The 15779-nt window shown below is 35.7% G+C and overlaps 2 protein-coding genes across 2 annotated transcripts; one reads left to right on the forward strand and one right to left on the reverse strand.

The window, feature by feature from the left end:
• Positions 1-3125: 3125 nt before the first annotated feature.
• On the forward strand, positions 3126-10143 carry LOC114411938. The gene is made up of 3 exons (XM_028375687.1): positions 3126-3566; positions 4562-4933; positions 5032-10143. The coding sequence occupies exon 3, from the start codon at positions 5080-5082 to the stop codon at positions 9364-9366; it is 4287 nt and encodes a 1428-aa protein (XP_028231488.1). The 5' UTR covers positions 3126-3566; positions 4562-4933; positions 5032-5079; the 3' UTR covers positions 9367-10143.
• A 1367-nt stretch (positions 10144-11510) lies between these two features.
• LOC114411939 (rac-like GTP-binding protein ARAC8) lies at positions 11511-15556 on the reverse strand. Its single transcript, XM_028375688.1, has 8 exons — positions 15276-15556; positions 14963-15050; positions 14513-14622; positions 14362-14425; positions 13057-13121; positions 12909-12974; positions 12060-12151; positions 11511-11771 (listed from the first exon to the last, which is right to left on the reverse strand). The coding sequence occupies exons 1-8, from the start codon at positions 15378-15380 to the stop codon at positions 11732-11734; spliced, it is 630 nt and encodes a 209-aa protein (XP_028231489.1). The 5' UTR covers positions 15381-15556; the 3' UTR covers positions 11511-11731.
• Positions 15557-15779: the final 223 nt, after the last annotated feature.

Here is a 15779-nt window from a genome sequence, read left to right on the forward strand (position 1 = left end):
AGTACACCAAAGCAAATAATGAGGTGGGTTAAATAATTACCTTTGTTACAACTAAGATTGAAAATTAGGTCGTGGTTATTCTTACCTCCCTTTTTAATATGCCTTCTTTTGTTTTTTTTTTTCCCTTTTGTAATTTATACTTCCCTTGGGGCTGGCTTTAATGTCTCTTCTTTATTCCCCCTTCCCCATATTAGGTTTATTCTCACACCCACTAATTACTAAAAAGAACCTAACCCTTGAAGGAACTGCAAGTGCCATAACCCGAGACAAAAGAAGCGGTGGAATATCTTGAAACGATGACACTGTGGAAGAAGTGTGTGCTTTTACGTTTTTTATGAGCAACTTTGGAATTGCAGGATCCAGGCATGAAATGGGAATAGTACTGCTAAAAAAAAATCAGTTTTAGAAAAAATATCCATGACTAACAATAATTAGGTATATAATAACCAAATATATAAAAATATTCATAAAACTATAAACAGTTTTATAGAAATGATTATTTCAAATAACTTATTTTATTTAAAAAATAATTATAGTTATAAAACTATAATCAATTTTATAAAAATAGTTATTTAAATAACTTATTTTTAATGATTCATAATCGGATATATAACTTATTGTATAAAAATTATATAATTGATTTTAAAAATAATAATCAATTATACCAAATTATAACTAGTTATACAAAATTAGTTATAATTATTATAACCAATTATAATCTAGTTATTTATTTATTTATTAATTATGATTATTTAAATAACCAAACCATACGAAAAAAAAAGTGAGATTTTGTGTTGCAAAAAGAACTTCTTGTCAACTTTTTATGTTACTTTCTCTAAATCTTTCGTTCTTCCCCATTCTGTGTCTTTGAAGAATGTACATTGACCCTAATCCCATGTTACTTTCTCTAAATTTTTCATTCTTTGGAAATTAGAAACACAGTAAACTTAAATATATATTTAGTTTCTATAATATATTAAGTGTGACAAAATGTCACATTAGTAACCTATTCAGCATGCCGCATCAACAAATTATTTGACAACCACGACTACAATATATTTCACATTAGCAACATATGTTACTCGGTGTGACATGTCAAATGGATTTTTTTTTTATAATTATCAGAGGTTAGAATCTATTATCTCATATATATTATTGGGTTAATTATTGTTTTAATTCATGGGGTAGGGGTTAGTCCCTAAAATATAAAAGTTTTTTTTAGATTAACAGATTGTTATTTGTAGCCCCTCACGTAATAATTGGTCTTTTATGTAATTTTTAGCTGCTATAATTTAAATTGTATTTTTTAGCAGCTAAAAAATTTGTATTTTAAAATCGTCATAAAATATTAAAAATCACCAAAAGTATCATTTTATTATGCAAGGGACTAAAATGAACAATTTATAAAAAAAAATCAAGAATTAAGTAAAAAATTAAATTTCACATAAAAACAGTATATCTTACTAATTCAAGGACTAACACAATAATTAAGCTCATATTATCTAAATTTCCCACCATTAAGCGACTCTATTGGACACATAACTAACCTAACAATGGCACAAGATGGAAAAAAATAAACAAAAGTTATAAATGACAAAAACAAAAAAATTAATATACTTTTTTTACAACAAAAATATATTATACTATAGAAACTAAAAAATATTTAAGTCAAACAAATATTTTATGAGAGTTAAAAGCAAAAATCATTATATTTATTGAGATGTAAAATATATTTAACCTAAATATATTTTAATATGTTAAAACATTCCATTTTTCATCTAATACATTTAATTAAGAAACATATGGTCAAACTCATATAAATTGTTTTTTTACAGTGAAATAAATAAAAAACATTTTTCATGTTTTCTTTAAGTCTAAGCATAAGTTTTTCTGACTTAAATAAAGTCGTAATATTGTATTTATTTTTGTTGGATAACCTCTAATGTTATATAATAATGAGAAATGATTTATGTTAAGTAAAATTAACCCTGTCATTATATTACGTAGTGTTTGTTGGGGAAGATTCGAGGGGTAAAACCTTAAGACTCAGGTTTATGGGTCTTCTCCTCATTTATATGGTAGTCTCCCCTCGAGCGGAAGTCTTTATCATCCACGAATATAGCCATGGCCTTGTTGGGGAGATTCGAAGGGTACACCTGTGAACCACGAGCCACCAAGAAAGCCTGACACCACACTCTAACCCAAGACCTTAAGGCTCAGGTTTATGGATCTTCTCCTCACTTATATGGTGTTCAACCTTTCCACTTCGACTCGATATGGGACTTCACCTCACACTAATCCAACAGTGTTTAGTTTTGATTTTGATAAAATTAATATCAATAAAATTGATTTTAAATATATGTATTTTTATAAACTCCAAAATAAATAAGAATTAAATTTAGCAGCAGCAGTTTGAAAGCAGTAGTATGATGAAATTTTCTGCTTGATTACCTGGAACCGCAGAAACGTCGATTTTATTACTTGCCGCAATAGGTGTTCGAACAATAGAGGACAACCTTAACTTATCCATCATATGCCATCATGTGAAGTGTTTACATGAAATAATAATTCTCCTTATATAACTTAAAATAATTATTTTGAATAACAAAAAATTCAGAAAAAAAGTACTGACCGTCACTATAATTATACTGTAATCTAATTATAATTCATTTTATATATAATTTTATTAATTTTTATACTAAATATTTTAAAAAATTATATTAATAATAATTTATGATTGAACTATAATATAAAAATATTTTATAATTCAACATTTTTAGGAATAAAAGTAAATTAAGTAATTAATTGGCATTGAGGTGGCGAGAACATGGCAATTACTAGAATTAAAATAATAATGAGAAGAAAGAAAGAAACAAAGAAAGAAGCGAAGTGGAGTGTGTGAGTGTCAGAGACAGATTAATAATGAGTTCAGAAATCAGAGAGATATTATAGAGAGCAACTCCAACTACAAATCAAAAGTCAAAAGGGGCCACGCATTATGCGATTCCCAACACCACACGGACCAATCTCCACTCATATTCGCCTCACCTCCCTGTGACGTTATCATTCTCCCTGCCCGCACTGCCCGATCCTGCCCGTCCTACTCAACCCAAGTAGCGCACCCCCCCCCCCCTCTCTCTCTCCAAAAAACCTCTTCGCATCGCACGCATTTCCCTTCTCGCAAGATCGTAAGGCGGCTAAGAAATTTCGCTTTTCATCGCCGCGTTCCGATTCGCGTTCGATTTCGGGCCCTGATAGAGCTTCCGAATTTTAATTGTTGCTATTTTTGGCGGAGGATGTTTTCGCGTTAGGGTTTTCGGATGCAGATCTAGGGTTTCGCGGAGGTCGAAACGGTGCGTTTTGAGGTTCGTGGTTGGGGAATTGATGGTAGTCGTTGGGTTTGAAGGTGGGATCGAGGTGTGGAGAGGAAAAGGAGGACTCGGCACATGTGGAAATCCCCCACGCGTGCCCACTCTAGTGTAACCGTTGATTTTTCTTCTTCTTCTTCTTCTTCTTCTTCTTCTTCTTCTTCTTCGTTGAAGTCTTCAGTTGATTGGTTTTATAAGGTATTCCTCCATGCTCTTTTGTTTTTATGGAACAATTTTTGGAATTGAGCTTGATTTATTGAGGTGATTTGTGTCAATGGGGGAAATGAATCCTTCGAATTTATTCTTGTGTTGCCATAGATTGAACTATGCCGGTAGGATGTGTAGTTTTGAGAGATTTTTCTCTCTGGGAGTGTTAAATCACCTGGTTGAATGCTCATCGAGTTAAGATTACTTTTAGAAATTTCACACCATATTACTATTCCATTCTCCAACTAATAAGGTTGTATAAATGATTTTTTTCTGACTTGTTTTTACTATGGTTTTGAGGTTGGGTTGCTATTTTGGTTGCGTTGTTCTGTAATCTCTATCTGCATTAAAATAAATTCTTGTTACTTATGGTAGGCTTTGATAATTAAGAAGAAAATCTACCTGGAATTATAAACTTGATTTCTTTCCTGTGGTTGTTTATTTTGCTATATTTTACTTTTTTAGTGCTTCATTAAGTGGATAGTATGAACGATTGAGTTAAAAAAAAACATTTATCACTCTCTTCCGAGTTCCGACTTTTGACAATGCTGGAGAGTTCAAATTCTTGTCTTTTTTTCTTTTTTAATAATTCTCTAAATCTAAGTATTGGTTTTCTCTTTCTTAGTTATGATTTTTTCTTCTTTGGCAAACTTTTTTTTATTACATGTCAAAAGAAAAACATGTACTTATGATAGATAATATGCTTTCAGAGGGATAAAGTGGATTTCTTGTTCTTTTAGTAAACTTCTATTTATGTATGTCCAAAGAAAAATGTCTACTTATGATGGATGATTGATTTAAGAGGGCTAAACTGTTTAATACTTGTTGAAAATGCTTTTTTTCATAACGATAATCTATCGTTGAAGGAAATTTGAGCTTTTCAAATTTAATTATAAGAAATGGCAGAGAACTTAAATGTGGTCTTTAAATATATTGTTAAAATCATTAATGGCTTGCTGAAGATTTTATTTCTTTTCAAATCATAGGATGGTCGCAAAATTATTGCTGGTGACTGTGCTCTCTTCAAACCACCTAAAGACCGCCCACCTTTCATTGGAATAAGTCATCGTGTGACAGTTGGTAAAGAGAATAAGTGGAAGTGAAGTGTTAATTGGCTTTAACGACCCATTGAAGTAAGACTTGTCAAGGATTTGCTGTTGGAGAGTGCTCCAAACAAAATTTTCTACTCTTTTCACTAGGAGGAGATTCCTGCTACGTCACTGCTTCATCCTTGTAAAGTTGTGTTTCTTCCAAAAGGTGTCGAGCTTCAATCAGGGATTTCTTCATTTATATGCAGGAGGGTTTATGATGTTCTGAACAGGTGTTTATGTTGGCTAAGTGATCAAGATTATATTGATGTAAGTTTATAATGTCTTATGTTGTTGTGTATGTCTCTTTGATTCTCTAATTTTGGTGCTTACCTTTCCCCCCGTTTTTGTTGTCCACAACATCCCAGGATTGTCAAGAAGAAGTAGATAAGCTAGTACATAGGACTTGTGTAGAAATGCAGCCAGGCGGTCGATCTCCTAAGCCAGTGAGCAGTCCAACATCAACATCACAGTTAAAATCTGGTTCAGATAGTGTCCAAAACAGTGTTTCTTCCTTTTCTTCTCATGTTAAGGGTAGGAAAAGGGAGAGGGTAGATCAAGGGCAAGAATCTGTAAAGCGAGACCGTTCAACCAAAAATGATGATGGGGATTCTGGTAATTTTAAGGCGGATAGCATTTTGAAGACAGAGATTGCCAAAGTAACAGAAAAGGGGGGTCTTATTGATCCTGAAGGGGTTGAGAAATTAGTGCAGCTGATGGTTCCTGATGGAAATGAGAAAAAGATTGATTTAGCTAGCCGGTCAATGCTTGCAGCTGTAATTGCAGCAACCGAGAAATTTGATTGCCTTAGTCGGTTTGTGCAACTAAAGGGTTTGCCTGTATTTGATGAATGGCTCCAAGAGGCACATAAAGGGAAGCTTGGTGAGGGTATTGGGTCTAGGGATGGTGATAAATCTGTTGATGACTTTCTTTTTGTATTACTCCGAGCACTAGATAAGCTTCCAGTAAACCTTCAGGCTCTACAAGCTTGTAACATTGGTAAATCTGTGAATCATTTGCGAACTCATAAAAACTTGGAAATTCAGAAGAAAGCCAGGGGTTTAGTTGACACATGGAAAAAACGTGTTGAAGCTGAAATGATTATAAATGATGCTAGGTCTTGTTCAGTTCAGACTGTCCCCTGGCCAGCCAGACAACGACTTTCTGAAGTTGCTCAAGGTGGGAATAAACATTCAAGTGGGTCAGCTGATGTTGCCATGAAGAGCTCAGTTACACAGCTTTCTGCATCCAAAACTGCCTCTCCGAAGATTGCCCCAGGAGAGAATACTACAAGATCTACATCTGCATCTCCAGGGTCTACGAAATCAGTGCCTTCACCTGCACCCGCAACCGCAAACTTGAAAGATGGACAGCCCCATGCTGCAGCTGTTAGTGGTTCATCTGATCTTCCTGTGGCAAATGCAAGGGATGAGAAAAGTAGCAGTTCTAGTCCATCTCATAACAGTCAATCTTATTCAAGTGACCATGCCAAAGCTGGGGGTTTCTCAGGAAAGGAGGATGCCAGGAGCTCTACTGCAATGAGTGTGAATAAGGTATCAGGAGGCTCTTCACGGCACCGAAGATCTATGAATGGATTTCCGGGTTCAACTCCATCTAGAAGGCAAAGGGAAACTGGATCGAGCAGAAATTCCTCACACAAGAATTTAATTTCAGAGAAAATATCTCAATCTGGATTAAGGGAAAAAGCAAATGATGGAACTCTTCTTGAGGGGCATACTCCGAAGCTGATTGTTAAGATCCCAAACCGAGGTCGAAGTCCTGCACAAAGTGCCACGGCAGGTTCTTCTGATGATCCTTCAATCATGAACAGTCGAGCTTCATCTCCTGCTCTTTCAGAGAAGCATGATCAGTTTGATCGCTGCTCAAAGGAAAAGAGTGATTTTTATCGAGCTAATATTGGTGCAGACATTAATACAGAATCGTGGCAGAGTAACGATTTCAAAGATGTATTGACTGGTTCTGATGAGGGTGATGGATCACCAGCAGCCATTACTGATGAACAGTGTAGGACTGGTGAGGATTGTAAGAAAGTATCAGATGTATCTAAGACAACTTCTTCATCACCTGGGAGTGAGAGTAAAGCCAGGAATTTGCAGGATGCTTCATACAGCTCCATCAATGCTCTTATTGAAGGTGTTAAGTACACTGAAGCTGATGATGTTGGAATGAATCTTCTTGCTCGTGTGGCTGCTGGAGAGATCTCAAAATCTGAATCGGGAATGCCAGCTGGATCCCCTAAAAAAAACACCACTACAATTGAACAGTCATATGCAGGTAATGCTGCAGTAGTCAAGTCCTCTGAAGAGTATCTTGTTCAGGATAAGTGCTACTCTAATGCTGAACATATGAAGCAGGATTCTAGATCTGGTGATTTTGGGACAGATGATGATATTCGGGCATTTGAAGGGAAAGCTACAGGAGAACACAATCCATCTAGTATGGATTTACAGGTTACTGAAACTAGTTTAGAAAGCAAAGGAAAATTAATTGTAAAATCATCTGGTACATCTGCTGGCATTCCTGAAAGCACCTTCCAAGAAGTCAGAGATATTGACTCTAGCAAACTGGTAAAGGAAAAGAAGGTTGTTGTGAGAGTGGATGCTGTCAATAATGTTGATGAGGTCAATGTTGTTGCAAGAGAAGGTGAAACAGAGGCAATTGAAAAATTGTCACACACCTGTGAAGAAGTTGATGTCAAGTGTGATAACCATGCTTCTGAAGGACTAAGCTGTGACAAAGAGACAGCTGGCAAGTCTCCTGCCACTTGTGTGCCCTCTGACTCTGTAAAAGCGACAGATGAGAATGCGCTCCAATCATCTGGTTACATTGTTGATAAGGTTCCTGAATACCTAAATGAAAGGGAATCTGAAAAAAATGATGATATGGCTGCTCAGGATCATGCTAAGCAGTCTTTGAAGCAAAAAAATGAGTCTGAAAATGATGCTATTATGGTGCCCGAGAACAGAGGTTTATGTTCAGGTGCAACTGGTCTTGATGCTGAATATGTGGAAGAGAATTCAGGTACAAAAGAGGTTTGTGACCAAGATGCAGGAGCAGGACAGATACTGCACACAGATTTACCTAGCTTTCCTTCACGAGAAATGGATCAGCATTCAGGTCAAAGGGATTCAAAATTGGCTGCCATGGAATCAGAGGAAGCAGAGGAATGCACCTCTACCACTGGAGATGCCTCTTCTGCATCTGTTGCTGGTGTCTCAGAAGTGGACACAAAAGTTGAATTTGATTTAAATGAAAGGCTCAATGCAGATGACGGGAAATGTAGTGAGATACCTGGGTCTACACCTGCTGCAAGATTGGTCAGTCCTGTTCCATTTTCTGCTTCATCCATGTCTTTTGGTATTCTCTCGATCACAGTGGCTGCTGCTGCTGCAGCAAAGGGCCCCTTTGTGCCACATGAAGATTTATTGAAAAGTAAAAAGGAGCTTGGTTGGAAGGGATCCGCTGCTACTAGTGCATTTCGGCCGGCTGAGCCCAGGAAAGTTATGGAAATTCCTCTTGATATGTCTACTACCCCTATTCCTAATGATGAAGCTAGAAAGCAGAGTCGGGTACCATTGGATTTTGACTTGAATGTTTCCGATGAAATAATACTTGATGATCTTTCTTCTCAGAACTGTGCTCGTCAGACTGATTGTGTAACTCGTTCAGATGATGGGCATGATCCAAATAAATCAATGGCCTCACATGTTCGTTGTTCAGGAGGACTAGGTCTTGACTTGAACCTAGTGGATGGAGCTTCTGACGTGGGCAATTGCACCTTAAGCAGTAGTCATAAAATGGATGTACCACTTACGCAGTTTAAATCAGCCGCCAGTGGTCCTCCAAATGGAAAGATGAGTGTCCTTAGGGATTTTGATCTGAATGATGGACCTATAGTTGATGAAGTCACCACTGAACATTTGATGTCCACACGATCTGCCAGGAATAGTGTACCATCTCAACCTCCTATTTCTGGACTTAGGATGAGTAATGCAGAAGTAGGCAACGTCTCTTCATGGTTTCCTTCCACTGGGAACACCTATTCAGCCGTAACAATATCTTCAATTATGTCTGATAGAGGTGATAAGCCATTTTCAATTGTTGCCCCTAATGTGTCAGAAAGGGTGTTGGGTCCTGCAACTGGCAGCAACCCATTTGGACCTGATATTTATAGGGGGGCAGTTTTGTCATCTTCTCCCGCAGTGCCATATCAATCTGCACCATTTCAGTATCCTGTCTTCCCTTTCAATTCCAGCTTTCCTCTTCCATCAGCATCATTTTCTGGTGGATCAACTCCTTATGTAGATACAACTTCAGGAGGGAGGCTTTGCTTCCCTGTAGTAAATTCACAGCTTATAGGTTCTGTTGGTAATGTTTCAGCCCATTACCCCAGGCCTTACGTTGTTAGTTTCCCAGATGGTAGCAATAGTAGTGGTGCTGAGAACAGTAGGAAAAGGGCAAGGCAGGGTTTAGATCTTAATGCTGGACCTGGTTCAGACTTAGAGGGGAGAGATGAGAGCTCACCTCTTGTACCACGGCAACTTTCTGTTGCTAGTTCACAGGCCCAACTTGAAGAGCAAGCAAGGATGTTTCACTTAAGCAGTGATGTTCTTAAAAGGAAGGAACCCGATGGGGGGTGGGATGGCTACAAGCAATCATCATGGCAGTACCATAATTTGTAATCTTAGAATCTAATGACCCACAGATGCCTGTAAGTTTTTAGTTTTGTAAATTCAACTGTTGTTTGTAACATGTAGGTGCCCGAGAGGAGGATATTTCAAAATATATACTGTATTGTGCTGATGTAATACAGAGGAGGGGGGAGAATTTTTTCATAAAGCAATTTTTTTATTTTATATTTAATGATATAGGAATAAGTGCTATTGCAGTTGCCCTGTGAGTTTTATGTCCGTTCTCCACTGAGAGCATTGAGAGCATTTGAGTTTTATAATCCTGTATCTTTGAGAGCATTTAATTCTTCTTGCCTGGTTTTTTCACTGCATCGTTCCTTTTTAACCAAGTATGTGGTGCTTCGCAATTAAATGTTCTGATGCCATTTAGTTTGTATACTCGATGTTTTATCTTCGGGTAATTTGAGGAGCCAGTGGTCTTCATCTAAATTGCGAGCTTTGGGAGACTTGGGCGTTAAGTGAGCACCTGATTATGTATATAGACTCTGAACCTGATCTTGTTTATCAATGTATCTTAGAAACCTTGCTTTGGAGAGCACCTGTTTGCTCATTTCAGTAGTTTCTACTTTCTAGGTCAGTTTTCCACCTGTAAATATCTTGAGGGCTTGCCTTCAGTTAGGGCGGATAGTGGTCTCTTGTATCGTTTCTTTTTAGGTTGTGTTTGGTTTAGAGTGGGAAGGAAGAAATAGGAGAGAAATTGTGTACTTTTCACAGGGGATCCACACTTTTTAGATTGTACTTCAATTCAAAAAAATTCTTTTATTTTCATCTTCTAATCCAAACACACTCTTAGCGAACCAAAATCATTACTTTGTCGGCCCTTCTAAGTGGATCGTAGAACTGCTCTAAATAAATATACCTTTTTATATGTTCTGGTACTAAATATCCCTTCTTGCTTTTTTTTTTTTTCCATCTGTTTTTATTCTTTTTACCTTTTAGTTGTACTCATACACCAACTGAAAGGTATAATTTTTGCAGCTTGGATTTTCTTCCTCTGCTGTGGATGGTTTAATTAATCTTATATCCCTGTTTTCTTTTATCCTTTTCTGATTCTTGTATATGTGCCATGGCTTTTTTCTGATACTTGCGATAGAGTGTAACTGCAAAGCTTAATATTATATTATTTGTTAGTGGAGTTCAAAATTTTGTATGGCCACTTCTGAATTTGGCACTGCGGTTGATGTTCTTACTTCTTAGTGACGGCTCTCTGTTCGTAGGCAGTAAATTATAATTTTAGAAAGCATGATTCTAGTTACAGCTTCTGCCAAATACTCAATTTGTAGAAACCATCCAAGTTTTGTGGAACTCGGAAATATTTTGTTATGTATGTACTCTTTTTTCTCTTTAGTTTAAATTTCTCTTCATTTTACTTCTATAAACCAAACAACAATTTTTATCGTCTCTCATTCTACTCACATAACCTATTTCTAATCTACCCAATACAACGTACAAGACACTTTAAAATTTTCAGAATGAAAAAAAGACAAAATTACTAAATAAAAAATATAACCGCATTAGGGAAAATGCCTCGATTCTGAAGCTGGTTCTTGTCAGTAATGCCTGCAAAGTACTTCTTCCATTTATTTTTAAGTTTTAGATTTTTGAATTTTTTTTATTTATCTATCATTTGTAAATTTCAAGATCATATCAATTATATCCTTGTTTGTTTTCTAATAGTTAATTAGTTTATACATGCATTATGCATTTATCGTAGAGTGAGAAGAAAAGGAGTAAAAAAAGAAATCTCATGACTATTTTATTAAAAAAAAAATCTTAATTTCTAGATAACAACCTTAAATAACACATAAAAATAAATGGAGGGATTTGTTAATGAATACTCTTGAGATGTTGGTTATAGAATTAAAAATATACAAATGAAAAATAAAAACAATTTTTTTGACTGCAAAGTAAATACTTAATGCTTTTTCAAGCAACGAATACAATAAATACGACTTAATCTTCATGTATCTGGCTATCTCTGCGTATGAGCAAGATAAACAAAAACCATTTTTTAGTTTGAATGTAAACAAAAATCATCAAATCAAACTTAACAAAAAACCAATTTTTTAATCATATATGTGAATGTAACACACAAATGTGAAATTTTGTTCTGATTACATCTATGTACGTGATGATATCAACAGAAGCAAAATAATAGCTTGCCATGAATAATTAATTGGCTTTGACTGTCCTTTCCTTACAAGAAATTTGCACGGAAAAAAGCTCAGTATTTCCTCAAAACATAACCCTATCATGAAATTAAAAAAGCCAAAGGACCCAGGTCAATTTAAAAAATTCTACAGAATGATGATGACAGTGCTTCTCCCTCCCAAGAAAAGCCTTTGGATGAAATGTTTCATTTAAAACGAACTATATTCCTTCCACAGATGACATTTCTGCAATTCCATTGAGATGGATTAAATTAAACCCTCCAGTACATGATAATCCACAAACTATATACAATCAATAATAAAAAGTTTGGCATGATTAATGATGTCTCAAGTCTTAACTATATAGAATACCACTTATTCTTTAGGTCAGGTATATAACATATATGAATAATTTTGATTGTAAGTGGCACACAGTAAATATGAATTCAATAAACACTTATTGAACTATCCCTTTTCACAAGTAAGAAAGTTTCACGTGCAGGAGTTGTTATGATATGAAAAAAGTGTACTGACAGTAGACACCCTCGACGTGGTTTTTTCTTCTCTTGTTTTTGTGGAGGCTTAATGACCACCTTTATAGCAGCATCAAAAACTGACTTCACATTCTGCAATTAATTGCATTGACAAATGACAATAGGGTCATTTACAGCTGAATTTCAGAAATAACAGGAAGTATTTATCTGCAAAAATGGCAAACACTATCTTCTGAAGCAAAAGTGAGACATAGATACTGAACTTAAAGCTTATCTTTATCGTAGATATTTCAATATTTCAATTCCAAAGAAATCATTAGGGTGAGTTTACATCTTTCGCATATTCTCTCTATAGAACTAAACTTCCCTAGAGCAAGTAACGTATAGAAATCACCACTCAATAATATATGGTCCCTTCATATAATTGATTTAACTTTTTTGCCAACTGCCACACACCAACCATATTCACAACAACAACTAAGCTTGTCTCACCAGGTGTACTCAGCTACATGGATCAATTGACATCATTGGTCTTCACCAATAATCAAATTTTCAGCAATACCATTAAGCAGTAATAACACCATTATTATTATTATTATTAAAGTTATCTTGGATTTTTCTCCATCCATTTTAATTGGATTTTATATTTGATCTTCTTTTCTCTCCAATAATTTCAAAAAGAAGTGTTCCCTTAGCCTTGCATTTCCCAGTGCAATACGTACTATGTCTGAAGTATGTTATGCTCCGTAATGCACTGGCCACAATGTGCTAAAATGTTCTGAAGTAGACAATTGAAATATTTTTCTTTAGAACAGAAATGTCAAAAATTTGTCGACAGATTGCTTGAGACATCAAGTGTTGTAAGAATAAAATGGCAGTATAAACATACCTGCTGAGTTTTTGAGCTGCACTCTATATAATATGTAGCTCCCACCAGTTTACGCAATTCCTCACCCTGATTATGAACAAAACCCAACAGTTTCAATAAACACTGGCTATTGAACTCTTTAGGTGGCTAATAAAGTAAGACATAGTACTTGCTCAGAAGTCACAGGCACCAGACCAGGATGATCAGCCAAATAGTGCTTGTCTTCTCGGAGATCTGCATGATTATCATAAATACAGTATTTTATGCAGGAATCAATCACTGCACACCTAACTGATTACCATTTACCACCAACCATGAAACATAGGTGACAAAAAATCTATACAATTGGAAGATTCAATATTTTAGCATTAGTTTTATTTATACTAAGTTGTGCCTTGGTGACTTGTTGGTCATGGGTTCGAATCCGGAAACAGCCTCTTTGCATATGCAAGGGTAAGGCTGCGTACAACATCCCTTCCCCATACCTTCGCATAGCGAAGAGCCTCTGGGCAATGGGGTACGAAGTTTTTTTTTTTTATTTATACTAAGTTGCTATTGCAGCAAGGATGAAAGAGAAATGTTATCCACAACTAGAGGCTATCAAACTCAGCCAAGGTTCTTTTCAGGATTGACTGAAGTCAGAAATAGTAAAAGTCTTGAAGGGATATGAGTGGTCAAAAGTCTTCTAATATGATAGGTAGAGACTGAAATTTGTTCATAGCAAAATATAAAAAATGTCATTATCTGAAGTAACAAATTGAGGAGATAATTAATATTAACTGTTGACTTATTATATTGTGATTCTGTTGACCAATATTTCATAGTTAGCTTCCCTCTGAATAAACTTTCTCCCAATTTACTACATTTGATGGTCAAAATTCTTCAATTACAAGCCCGACTGAAATTGAGTTATTTATTAAACTTTCTTGTAATATGGCTATGATGCTTCTCCTCATGGTCCATGTCCATTATATTTCATTTTGGTAAGAAAAGCTTGAGACATTCTTTTTATGAGCATTGAACAGTATAAAATGTAATACAAGATAATCTTAAAAGTGATTAATCTAATAAGAGAAGAATATTCAATCTAAGCTATGAGAATGAGACCTTTAGCCTTTTAATGGCATTACAGAATCAAACTTTTTCTATATAGTTTCACTCCTAACTAATGTTATACACGATATCTTGTAATTCTATGCCAAATGAGCTAGTATGTTTCAGCACAACAAAATGACAGCCTAAAGAATCTAATCTATCTATACAGCATAGGCCTATAGCTATGGTTCTAGCATGAAATCTGGTCTCAGTATAGATGGGTTCTGGTTGGACAGATCCAATTTTCACAGCATTCAGGTAAGGCCTTATGAACAAAATGGCCATAACAAAAATAGTAAAAATTAAAAGAAAACTACAAACAGAAGATAAAATAACATTGGATTCAGACAAATTGTAAGACCATTGCTTAATGACTTACCCAATTTGGTGCCAACTAGCACCACTGGAATGCCGGGAGCAAAATGCTGCAGTTCAGGAACCCACTGAACAGTGTATACAAAATTAGAAAATAGAAGAGAAACCAACAAGACATGCCAAAGTACTAATACAGTTTAGAGGCCCTAGAATACCTTCTTCAACACATTTTCATAGCTTGCATGACTGACTAAAGAGAAAGCCAAGACAAAGACATCTGCCCCCCTGTAGCTCAAAGGCCTCAGTCTGTTGTAATCCTCTTGTCCTAAGGAAGACAATGGAAGCAAATGGAACATTACAACCTTTGCCATTGCACATGACAAAATTCATTCAGCCTCATAATTAAATTAATTTGCATACAATTGTGAGCATTAAAAGAGCTAATCTTGATCATCCATGTAACAGTGAGTGATCAAGATTAACTACATTGCACATGACAAAATTCACTCAGGCTCATGAGAAATTAAATTGCATACATTGTGAGCATTAGAAGAGCTAATCTTGATCATCCCATGTAACACTGAATGATCAAGATTAACCACTCTCTATATAAATATGTATATACTACAACAAATTGACAAGCCTGTGTAACTATGTAAACATACCAGCAGTGTCCCAGAGGCCTAAATTGACAGTTGTGCCTTCCACAACTACATTTGCACTGAAATTATCAAACACCGTTGGAATATAGTCCTGATAACCAAACAACCCCACAAGCATAGATACCCAGCATAGGGGGCAAAAGGTGAAAATTAGACTCCAAGACTCAAGACAGAAGCAAGATATTAAGGAACTACCCAGTCCCAGATAACAAAGTGACATTGATTTCATGAAATCTAATATGATCTCAACACTAACTCATAAAAAGAATCTCATACAAATGAGAGAGAGATATGATATGCAACAAAGAGTTGATACCGTGGGGAATTTGTTGCTAGTATAGCAAATGAGCATGCAAGTTTTGCCTACAGCTCCATCCCCAACTGTCACACACTTGATAAACCTTGAAGCTGTTGCAGCCATTGAACAACAACAACAAGTTCTCACAAAGGTTGTGTTTGTTGAATTTAACAGACAAGTTAAGGAAGAGAGAGAGACAGAGAGAGAGAGAGAGAGTGAATGTGTATGTGTGTGTGTGTGTGTATGCGGCGGCACTTCACATGATTCTCACTCATTCTCTTGCTGTCCCTTTCTTTTTTGAAACAACTTTTTTCATCTTTTATTTTTCGTTTCCTTATATTTCGGCTTTGGGGAAATTCACTTTCACAAGTTAAAATCTGAAGATGACATAAAATAAAGATAACCGTGACTCTGTGAGTTAATCGTACATGTTGAATTTGAATAATGAGTTTGTTACCCACTCTTTCATCACGTGGACAGATTCATTTCAATTCATTTTATTAGGATGATGAGGCATGAGGC

The sequence above is a fragment of the Glycine soja genome, chromosome 5 (genome assembly GCF_004193775.1).
Source record: "Glycine soja cultivar W05 chromosome 5, ASM419377v2, whole genome shotgun sequence".
NCBI classification, from domain to species: domain Eukaryota; kingdom Viridiplantae; phylum Streptophyta; class Magnoliopsida; order Fabales; family Fabaceae; genus Glycine; species Glycine soja.

Excerpts from the sequence above, each read along its gene's own strand:
- LOC114411938 (XM_028375687.1), top strand. The coding sequence starts at position 5,080 with ATGCAGCCAGGCGGTCGATCTCCTAAGCCAGTGAGCAGTCCAACATCA.
- LOC114411939 (XM_028375688.1), bottom strand. The coding sequence starts at position 15,380 with ATGGCTGCAACAGCTTCAAGGTTTATCAAGTGTGTGACAGTTGGGGAT. Across the intron at positions 14,623-14,962 it reads AGGCCTCTGGGACACTGCTG|GACAAGAGGATTACAACAGA; the intron begins GTATGTTTACAT and ends TGTCTTCCTTAG. Across the intron at positions 11,772-12,059 it reads CCACGTCGAGGGTGTCTACT|AAATGTCATCTGTGGAAGGA; the intron begins GTCAGTACACTT and ends ATGGAATTGCAG.